This window comes from Halyomorpha halys, unplaced genomic scaffold (assembly GCF_000696795.3).
Source record: "Halyomorpha halys isolate HHAL.00 unplaced genomic scaffold, Hhal_1.1 Scaffold1406.1, whole genome shotgun sequence".
Lineage (NCBI taxonomy): Eukaryota > Metazoa > Arthropoda > Insecta > Hemiptera > Pentatomidae > Halyomorpha > Halyomorpha halys.
In genome coordinates, this window is record NW_027116328.1 from 7019 (window position 1) to 18797 (window position 11779).

At 40.0% G+C, this 11779-nt stretch overlaps 1 protein-coding gene across 1 annotated transcript; it reads right to left on the reverse strand.

The window, feature by feature from the left end:
* Positions 1-6662: 6662 nt before the first annotated feature.
* LOC106689600 (uncharacterized) lies at positions 6663-7208 on the reverse strand. Its single transcript, XM_014434658.1, has one exon. The coding sequence runs from the start codon at positions 7206-7208 to the stop codon at positions 6663-6665; it is 546 nt and encodes a 181-aa protein (XP_014290144.1).
* Between the last annotated feature and the right edge of the window lie 4571 nt (positions 7209-11779).

Sequence of the window (11779 nt, forward strand, 5' to 3'; positions counted from 1 at the left end):
ACAATTTTTAGCTCTGAGGTGAATAAAATTTCTCTTTCTTCTTTCGATGATAAAAAACACATACTAGAAGATGGGGTTAATACTTTGGCTTATGGATTATATACTGAATGAGGAGAAAAAATAAAAAAAGTTAAAAAAAAAAAAGAGGAAAAGTTTTTAGAATAAATTAAAAACGCCTTGACGTAAAATTTTTGTAAAGGGTCGAGATAAGAAAATATTTGTATCTGAACAGTTGCTCAGATGTGTCTGCAGTCAACTTGGAAAATTTTTGGCTTTCCAAAAATTGATTCACTCATTAGTAAAAATGTTAGTTTCTTTTTTTTAAATTTTATGTTTATATAAAACTCATTACAAAAGACTGATCTACATGACAATAATAAGGCCCATCTGGACATACGGAGTTGAGCTTTGGGGCTCCACTAAACCTTCGAATTCCTCTCGTATCCAATCATTACAATCCAAAATCCTTCGTAAAATCCTCAATGCTCCTTATTTTGTTACTAATAAAACCATCCATAAAGACCTAAATATTCCTTATGTAACCGATCTAGACCGAACCCGATATTATTCCTTCCATAATAAACTCCCTAACCACCCAAACCCACTAGTTTCTAACCTTGCTTCCTCTTCCATTCCTGGCAATCCTCCGAGGCGCCTGAATGAAGATAGCCTCGTGACCTTATATTGTAAACTGTTTTTAGAGTTCTACTACTGGGTAGTTTCTCTACATACTCTACATATCATATTATTATGTCATTATGATCAAATTTACTGGTTGTATTTTTTTATACAGTTGTAAATATCAATAAATAAATAAAATAAAAAATAAAAAAATGTTTATATAAATGCAGATTTAGATTATAAGTTTTGTGTTGTACAAATTTTACATTATAACTGAAAATGTTACATTATTATTAATCCTTATTTTTAAACATTAATTCTTGTATATATTTAATTGAAAATTAAATTTCTTTGTTTGTATAAATTTTCATAATAAATTTGATATATATAAATTATGAATTGTAAATAAAAATTAAAAAGAATGTATACAAATAATAAAATAAAAAAAAAAATAGAAACACAAAAAAAAAACCCAAAAAACCTCTTCTTGTTCCTTTACCTTGACGTGGTGAAGAGGCTTAAGGCTCAATGGCGAACTAAAAGAGGTACACAACTCTAATAATTATAACGTCACATGTCCTATTTCTAAGTGTATACCAGTAATTGTTAAAAGTTTGTTTACTTTCGATGAAAGAATTAACAGATAAAGAGGATTAAGGAATCTAATATAAGTGTTTAAATCTTAGGTATTACCTGCTCAACATTCAATCATAGTACAAATTTCTTATTTCTATTTAGTTCTTTAAAAAGTCCTACATAGTAACAGATCTATTTATCTCTCAGTTTGTTTATGCTTTAGGGATTATACAAGTTCAAAGTCCCTTGTTTACATTCATCCAAGGGATTAGAAGATAAAGATCTACCTATCAGTGTTTATATTTTAGGTTTAACCAGTTCAAATAATTTACATTGTTTACACTAAAAGATTAAAAACAGAGGGAATTAAGGTTCAAAGTCGAAATTATTAAAAGATAAGAGAGATTAAAAAGTCCTGCTTAGTAAATGACCTATTTATTTCGCAGTTTGTTTATGCCGAGACTCGCAATATAATGGAACTAAGCTTCCCACTAGGCAAGCACTCGACTGTCTTTCGGGCTGAAGTGTTTGCCATCTTGTCACCAGCTTTATGCCCTGAAGTCACTAGCTGTGATAGGACTGGCATCACCATCTTTTCAGATAGTCTGTCTGCCCTTCAAGCCTTGGAGTCACCTAAAGGCACCGATAATTTGGTGAGAGAGTGTAAACTAGCCTTATCATTAGCGTGCTTGAAGAAGCTTCAGCTTGTGCGGGCCCCAGAGCACAAGGGAATCACAGGTAATGAAAATTGGGGCTGAGCACCCTCCTATATGGCACGAATAAATATTTTTTTGTTTATTTGTGTTTTTTTCTGACCGCACCCCCCGACCATATTCTCCACTTAAAAACCTATATAAAAAAGGGAACAAAAACCAATTTAACAATAGTTTGAACTACAGACTATTATTCGAAATTCTTAGTTTTAAATATTTTTTCATTAAGATTAAAAAAAAAATTACCTGATGAATGTGTAGAATAAATGACTGGTTTTGCATCTTTGAACCATATGATAATAGGATTTTTACCTCCTGTTACATAACACTTCATTTCAACTGCTTTGCCCACATCAATTATTACTTGCCTACTGGGCTGGAGGTTGATAGATAATGGAATACCAATCTGAAATGAAAAAAATCCTTTATCTTTTAACTATTTAGCTATGCGAAATATGATATGATATTAATTAGTATATTATATGATGATAACTTCAGGGTAAGGTTGGTGGTCCCATTGGTTCATTGTACGGCAATCACCCACTGGCCCTTTAGGTTGGGGGATCATCTACACTAACGCACATACTTTACAATTTTACATTATACGAGGGTAAGTCAATTATTATCCGTAGTATAGTTATAAAATTGTATTGTAATCAAATAGGAAACTTCCAAGTACATCATTTTTCGGCACAGTCTCCTTACTTTTCAATGCTCTTGGCCTGCTCGTTGCGCAAGCTTCATGATATTCTCATAAAATAAGGTTTTGGTTGAGCTGCGAGCCAGGAATGCACCGCTTCTTTTATTGTTTCGTCCAAGATAAATCGATGGCCCCTTATTGCCTCTTTGAGTGGACCAAACAAGTGATTGTCAGAAGGGGCAAGATTGGGACTATAAGGAGTATGAGCCAGTACTATCAGAGGAGGAGCGTTTCAGCAGTGTGGGCATCAGTATGAGGACGGGCATTGTTGTGCAACAACATAACACCTTTTGACAGCAGTCCTCGGCGTTTGCTTCATATTGCAGGTTTTAGCTTGGCAGTAAGCATCTCACTGTAACGTACACTGTTTATTGTTGCGCATAATTTCTCATAATACTCCAGTACTGACCCTTGTGAGTCCCGAAAAACCGTAAACATCAGTTTTCCTGCGGACGGTTGGGACTTGAACTTTTTGCAAGGCTAATTTGGATGTTTCCATTCCATACTACCGTTTACTCTCCAGCTCGTAATGATGGATCCATGTTTCGTCACCAGTAATAATCATGTCTTTGTAAACAATTTGTAGACACTCCGTTGTGCCAAAACACTGTTCCCATACAGATGAAAGTCTTTCATGAATTTCGGTCCTTGTTACGCCTTTCGACCACAAAAAACGGATCACTGAACGTTGCTGTTATTTGGTGGAAATAGAAAGCGGAGAAGCCATGATTAACAGCATCCCAGCGATAATGAAACTAACCTAGCAGCTTGAAACTTGCATAGACATAACAACAAATAAACAAAGCATGCGTCTTCAACACAAAACAACAGTGCACCCAACAGAAACAAAAATATAACTAAATTGGAGATAAATACTGACTTACCCTCGTGCATTATAAATGAGAAAGATGCCTTTTATAATAGTTTGATAAAGGTATGACAGGATTGATTCCTGTCCCAGGGCTGATGTTAAGATTATCCTGGAAGACTATAATGCGTAGGTAGGAAGGGGGAAAGAATACACGCCCAAAATTGGTCTACATAGTATCCATGACCACACAAATGATAATGGGATGAGGATGATAAACTTTGCTGCTTCTAAGGGACTAAATGATGGATTTACGTGTAACCAAATAGACCATGCGTTAATAAGTAGCCGTCACATCACTAGTTTGATGGATGTGAGAGCTTTTAGAGACACCAACATTGATTATGATCACTATCTCACAATTGTCAGGTTCAGGGCCAGGATATTAAACATCAGAAATCAAAGTGGAGCGCGATAGTCAAAGATCAACACTGAAAAGCTGAAACATGTAAGGAAATCATGGAGGAACTGGCAGTTGATATGCTTGGATACCAAAGACCAACTAAGAAAGTGTCATGGTTTGATGAAGAATGCCAAAGAGAGACCAACCAGAGACCCTTGCTTATAGAAAAATGTTACAGTGAAGGCATACACGAAGATCAGTGCAGGAATACAGATCCAGAGGAAGGGAAGAGAAGCAGATCCACCAGAGGAAAAGAAGGGCATCGCAGCGGGAGCGCCTCCAGCTCATGGAAGTCCTCCGGAACAGTAATGAGGTAAGAACATTCTTCCAAGAAATATATTGTAGAAGACAGACATTTAAACCTAGAATAAATGCCTGTAGAGACAGTGATGGCAATTTCATCAATAGGGATAGTATTTTTATGTGCTAAAAAATCCGAAATATGTACATAAATAAGTGCTAATAAATTGTCAAATATTTAAAAAATATGTATTTATAAATTTTGTATTATTCAACAATATAAATTACTAATTAATTAGTAACTTTATAACTTTAAAAAAGTTACATAAATATGTATTTATTATATACTATATGAATAATATTTTAAAGAAATTATGTTAAAATATGTACAAAAAAATGAACTTAGAGAAAACATAGCTGTTCAATAACAAGACATTAATTAGTAATTTTCTAATTAAATTTTCGTCGGTTTGACCGCAGAATGGACTTGTACCGGCTAAAAGATCTTTCAACATCTACTGATGTTATAGGGGCATATTTAAATGAAGCTATTTCCATTGCATCTAGTTCGGTATTCTGCATCACCTGGGCGGCTGTGTCATCATTTGTTCCGAGGAGAATGGCTCCAATGGACTGAATGATTTTATATCCTGAATTTTTTTTTTAACACATCCTGTACTTTTTTCTTTATGACTTCTCCGTTTTCACCACCTATATTTTCCAGTCTTTCTATTGCTTCGTTCAGAGTCTTCAAATTTTGCGTTAGTGGAAGGTCCTTTTCTTCTAATTTTGTAATTGTGTTGGATAAAAATACCACGTTTGCACTTATGTAAGCCAAATCAGTCTTTATTGAGTTAATTGTTAACAAGTTGTTCGCTTTCTCTACTGCAGTGGCGTCAACATTAAGTTTTGATATTATGTATTTAATTTTTTCAAAATTTAAACAATAATATTGTGCTCCATCAAGCCAGGTGCCTTATCGTGTTATCACATGTTCCGGTGGTAAAGCTAAGTCAGGATGTGTTTCTTTAAAAATAGTAATACGACTGAGAGCTTTCAAAATTTTTTTTTTACTGTGGACACAAGCTTGTCTACATTTGGACATGAAATACGTGTGCCAGGCAGGTCAAATGAACAATCTTAGGATAAATAACTTTAAGGGCATTACCAGCTTAATTCATGTAAGGTGCCGCGTCTGACAAAAACAACAAAACTTTACCATGGGTGATGCCCATAGGCCAAAGAACAGTCATCGATTGGTTGACAAATCTTGCAATCGTTTCATGGTTACATTTTTCGAGGATTTCACAATTCAGCAAATAGGATATGGAAGGTGCCTCAACACTTAGTCTGCGTGTGTTTACGATATAACGCCCTTCCATATCCCCGTAGTCTCGTCCACAGAAATCCAAAATAAATTTCACCTTTAAGGATCTTGCGTTCTCTTGAATTTTATGTAGTTGCTGCGAAAAATGTATTTAAAATTGAACAAATAATTTAAGGAAATATGTGATTCAGGACAGAATACCTAAAAATATGTTAAAAATAACAAATATACAAATATGTGAAAACATAAAAATCCTATCCCAACTCATCACAAATAGGTACAGGTTCTGGAACAGTGGCGTATTACTTCGATGCCCTCCTTAATGACGTAGCAGAAGAAGGAAGAGGGGAAATAGAGATGGCCCTAGGGGAATTGGAGCCACCTGATATGGACGACATTTATGAAGTGGTGGAAGGTTTGTAAAATAATAAAGCACCGAGACCAGATGGACTTCCTGTAGAACTATTTGCGTATGGAGGAGACGAATTAGTGAAATTCCTCTATAATATAATAATGGACGTGTGAGAGATAGAAGAAATCCCTTGTGAATGATATGAAACGGTTAAATGCCCGATTTACAAGAAAGGGGATGTGCTTGATTGTCGTAATTATCGGGGTATATCCCTCTTACCATGTGCTTATAAAGTGTTCTCCCGGATGCTTCATAAAAAACTGATTCCTTTTGCCGAGCAGAATATAGGAAAGTACCAGACAGGCTTTATGAGAGGAAAGTTTACCATAGATCAGATATTCTCCATCAGAACCATTCTGGAGAGGTGCAGAGAGTACAATATCCACACACACCACCTGTTCATAGACTTTCGAATAGCCTATGATAGTTTAGTGCATGTTCTTGTGTAACGATAAAGATGTCTCTTTAGTTACGTTCTTTATTTATCAATACAACAATATTTACACTCGACATATATAACACATTCATAATTACTATTAAAATAACGTCCAGTTTTTTTATATATAACAACACAAGTTCTTCCGAATTAATTAATTGTAATTGATCATATGGTGAGAGGTTTCAAATGGGTTTGCCACTAAAACAAATGTAAAATAATGAAACTGTAAATGAATTATAATTAAAAATAGATTTAAAAGAAATATACTAAAGAAATAAAAATGTTGATAATAATTTCGACAGTGGCAAACCCATTTCAAACACTCTCTTTGCAAACGTCAACTATTGCCGCTGAAGACGTTAATCATGCCATCGCATCACTCCCCCCAATGACGTTGACGCAGAACCTAACAGTCGGCTTTACTGCACGTCCAGAGCGGGTGTGATACGCTGGTTGTGGTTGATGCTGTTCTGCGTCGAGGTCATTAGAAGGGTTAGCAGATCCTGCAGTGGGCGTAGGACTGGACTGAGCCGCGTCGGCGTTTCTTTCTACCTGCGTTGTGCTTGCGCCGGAAAGAAGATGTGCCACTTTCAGTCGATCCATTGAAATCGTTCTTGGACCTGATGGTAGCTCGATCTTAAATGTTTTCTCCTTTCGTGAGATTACTCTGTATGGTCCACAGTACGGTGGAGTGAGCGGAACCGTAACGGAGTCGTCTCTTACAAAAACGTGGGTGCAGTCCTTTAAATCTCGATGCAGAAAAGTCTTGGACGTACTGCTGTGGTATGGCGCCGGGCGGAGATTCTTCATGGCCTCTCGTAAGGTCTTCAGTGTCGATTCGGAATCCTTCCGACGTCCTGATGCCTCGAAGAATTCACCTGGGAGGCGTAAAGGCTGCCCAAATACCATTTCCGCAGCGATGGCTCCCAAGTCCTCTCTCACTGCCGATCGGAGCCCTAAAAGGACTGTTGGTAACGTACTTGTCCATCCCGATGCGCTCAGTGTAGACATGAGGGATGCCTTGAGGGTCCTGTGCCACCGCTCCACGCATCCGTTGGACTGAGTCGGACTGAGTACGGATGGTATGCTGTAGTCCTCTGACGTTGTATACCTAATATACGAGTCAGATTTATGAAAAGATCTGACGCGAACTGGCGCCCTTGGTCAGTGATTATCCTTGCTGGCGTACCATAGCGGGAGATCCATGTACCCACTATCGCTGATGCTACCTTGGTAGTTGTTATTTCCTCCAGGGGGCACACCTCAGGCCAACGGGTGAATCGGTCAATGATCGTCAGACAGTACCGCATTCCGTCCGGAGTTTGGCAATGGTCCGATGAGGTCCACGTGAATGTGTTCAAACCTAGAGCTGGGAGCGAAGGTACCTGGAGGGGTTACTGTGTGACGGATCACTTTCGATGTCTGACAGGCAATACAACACCGAGCCCATCTTGAGACATCGGCGTTCATGCCAGGCCTGAAAAATCGCTGTGTTACAAGCCGTCTTGAGGCTTGAATACCAGGGTGGCTGAGCCCATGTAGGCGGTGGAAGATTTCTTCTCGCATGGACTTAGGAATGTAAGCCCGCGCCTGAGAGGTGGAGGTCTCACAGAGGACTGACGTTACAGTACCGGGAGATTTGATCCATTGAAGCTGAAGACGGTTGTTTTTCTGTAGCTCTGTAATTGTTGGATCCTTCTGTTGTTCTGCCGCTATATGTACATAATCGTCAGTGAATTCAATATCCTCGACCCTCGAAAGTGCATTGGCGACGGTGTTCTCTTCCCCGGGTACGTGGCGGATGTCGGTCGTAAACTGGCTAATGAAATTAACCAGACGAATCCGCATGGGTGTCGCTGTCTCTGGCTTTTGATGAAAAGCATATTCCAACGGTTTGTGGTCCGTCCATATCTCAAAATGTCGCCCGTCCAGGTTATGCCTGAAATGCTTGATGGCTCGGTGGATTGCCAATTTCTTCTGCGCTGGGGTGAACGCCTTAGAGAAAAACCCGAGAGGTCGCCAAACGTTACCATCTTTCTGTTGTAAAACTGCTCCCATGGCGGTACTGGAGGCGTCGCATACTAAGACTAGATGAGCGTTCTCTAGAGGATGTCCTAGCACTACAGCATTCTGAATGGAAGTTTTGCAGCGTTCGAATGCTTGGATGGATTCTTCTTCCCAGGTGATTCGTCTCTTATCATTCTTCTTCGCCCCAGCGAGGAACTTGTTGAGTGGAGCTTGCAAATCTGCCGCTCTGGGTATGCAACGACGGTAAAAGTTAAACATACCAAGGAAACGTCGTAGGTCCCTTATCGTAGCCGGTCTGGGATATGAAGCAATAGCTTCAAACTTGGTCGGAAGAGTGCTAATGCCGGTGGCGTTGACCATGAGTCCTAAGAATGCGACTTCCTTGCGAGCGAAGACACACTTCGCCAGGTTCAAAGTGAGACCGTGGTCCTCAAGTCGCCGCAAGACTTCCTGTACATGTGTTGTGTGCTCTTCTCCGTCTCTGGAGGCGATGATGATGTCATCCAGGAACCACCAAGCGAAGTCGAGACCTCGAAGAACCCGATCCAGGAACCGTTGTAAGGTCTGCGAAGCGTTCCTTAGTCCAAAACACATCCGAAGAAATTCGAAAAGACCGAAGGGTGTAATCACAGCAGGGTGTAATCCGCTACTGGAATTTGGTAATATGCTCGGTTGAGATCCAAAATAGTGAAGATCATCTTACCGTTGAAGAATGACGTTGATCATATTAACGTTGAAGTCCGCCAAGTGAGGAACAGCGTATCTATCGGGGACCGTCCTATCTCCGCAGGGCCGTATACCTCCATCCTTCTTCTCCACTATGTGTAGTGGACTGGCCCAAGAGCTATTGGACGGTCTGCAAATTCCCTCTTCAATCATTTGCTCGAATTCTCGCTTGGCGGCGTTGTACCTCTCCGGCGGCAGGCGGCGTGCTTTGGCTGTGACTGGGGCTCCGTGGGTTTCTATATGGTGGACGACGTCGTGCTTTGGCACGAACAAGGATGTTGGTTGTGTTACACTAGGAAACTGGCGTAGCAAGGCTGTGTACCATTCACCGGTTGGTACTGAATAAACAGTGGGTACCGGTACCTTAGCTAATCTTCCACGTGTCGTCCATCCTGTTTTCTGGTCCACCAGCTGACATCCAGCGAGATCTACCATAATATTGATATATAGTGATATAGTAGATCTGCACCTATGATTGGATGACTCACGGTTGCTATTATGAACCTCCATGTAATTTTGCGCCGAAGACCGAGATCGAGGTTCTGGACTATGCTTTCATATGTGGGAATGGGCGTGCTATTGGCCGCATATAAAGTGAACTGCTTGTTCGGCTTTACTTTCTTGTTCTTCACTGGAAAAACAGATATAGTGGCTCCTGTATCTACCAAATATCTGGTCCCGGACTTTTTGTCGACGATAAAAAGTCGGCGGTTGGTAATTTCGGCGACGAAACCCGCCTCGTTCGCCGCTGCTTCTAGTTTAAAGTCCCAGATGTCTTCCAACTGCAAGGTTGACGGCACTTAGTAGCTCTTTCTCCGAATATATTATGGTAGAAGCAGAAACGCCGTCCACTTTTACTCCTCGAAGCCCTGCGATCCCTGTTGGGCGACCTGTTATCGCAGCGGCCAATCCTGGATCCCATTAGCGTTTTCAGAGTGGCTAATTCCGCAATACGGTCATCAATCGCTACCTTAATGTCTTCCATCCTTGAAGAAGCAGGTGGTGAATGCCTCCCCATAATAAAATGACTTGAGGGCTGCTGGATTTCCGCTATATGTATTGTTATGTGCCAGCTTCGTGGAATCCGTGTGATCTGTGGCGGCTAAGGTTGCTTGCATTCCCTGAGGTAACCCTCTTAGCCATAAGGTGTTGAGCATATCTGCAGGAATCTTACCTGCGGCCAATAGCTGCATTTCTCGAAGAAACTGCGATGGCCGTTGATCGCCTAGCCTCTGTTCCTCCAATAACTTCGTAATTCTGGAGTGGTCTGAGGGCCCAAATACGGACAGTAGCCGCTCTTTTAGCCTCTCGTATGGCTCAGTGGCAGGGGGGTACCGGGTAAGATCGGCAACCTGGTTTAGAGCTGCTAAATCCAGTTGGGCGATGATCAGCTGAAACTTAGTTTTACTATCAGCTATATGACAAGAGCTGAACACTGCCTCAACTTGTATGAACCACAGATCAGGTTCTTCCCTATAAAATGTGGGTAGCCGAGACAATGTGTTGAGTATTTTCACCGATTCCACTAATTCCTTTTGTTCCTCCTCACCGGTTAGCAGGTCGATTAAATTGTACCCATGCATGCTTCACTAGAGTTCAATAAAATTATACGAAAAATAAACAATAAACTTACGTTCGGGGTCACCACTTTAGAGCGTGTTCTTGTGTAACGATAAAGGTCTCTTTAGTTACGTTCTTTATTTATCAATACAACAATATTTACACTCGACATATATAACACATTCATAATTACTATTAAAATAACGTTCAGTTTTTTATATATAACAACACCGTTCTCAAAGTTCTTCCGAATTAATTAATTGTAATTGATCATATGGCGAGAGGTTTCAAATGGGTTTGCCACTAAAACAAATGTAAAATAATGAAACTGTAAATGAATTATAATTAAAAATAGATTTAATAGAAATATACTAAAGAAATAAAAATGTTTATAATAATTTCGACAGTGGCAAACCCATTTCAAACACTCTCTTTGCAAACGTCAACTATTGCCGCTGAAGATGTTAATCATGCCACCACATCAGCATAAAAAGAAATGAGCTGTACCCGGAACCTCTAGAAATGGAAATACCACCGAAGCTAATACGTCTGATAAGGGCTACAATGAAGAAGGGGCAATGCATAGTGCGTGTTCAGGGTGACCTGACTGACTGCTTCGAAAGCCACTAAGGACTCAGACAAGGTGATTGCCTCGCATGCCTTCGCTTTAATTTGGCCCTCGAAAGTGCGGTTCGGAAATCTGGAATACGGGGGAATCTTCAACAGATCTTCTATGATTTTAGCTTTTGCCGATATTGTTGGAAGAACCCCTACAGATTTAAATGACGCTTTTATCAGTCTCCAGGTAGCAGCGGCTAGAGTGGGTTTAGAGGTTAACAAAAGAAAAACTAAATACATGCACGCAGGTCCACAGCTAGATGTGAACGAAACATAACATTTTATAACTGGAGGATTTTCATTTGAAAGGGTGAAGGAGTTCAGCTATCTTGGATCGTAAGTAAACGCAGATAATGACATTAAAGCAGAAATACAATGCCGAATTATGTCCGCAAATAAATGCTATTTCGGCTTACTGCATTTCAGGAGCAGGGCTATCTCCCAAAACACCAATATACAGCTGTATCAGACCCTGGTGAAACCAATTCTCACTTTAGCCTCCAAATATTGGACACTAGCCAGGTCACAGGAACCCCCCCTTCTCCTGA

Bases quoted from the DNA above. Each gene is read 5' to 3' on its own strand.
- LOC106689600 (XM_014434658.1), bottom strand. From the start codon at position 7,208: ATGGTATTTGGGCAGCCTTTACGCCTCCCAGGTGAATTCTTCGAGGCA.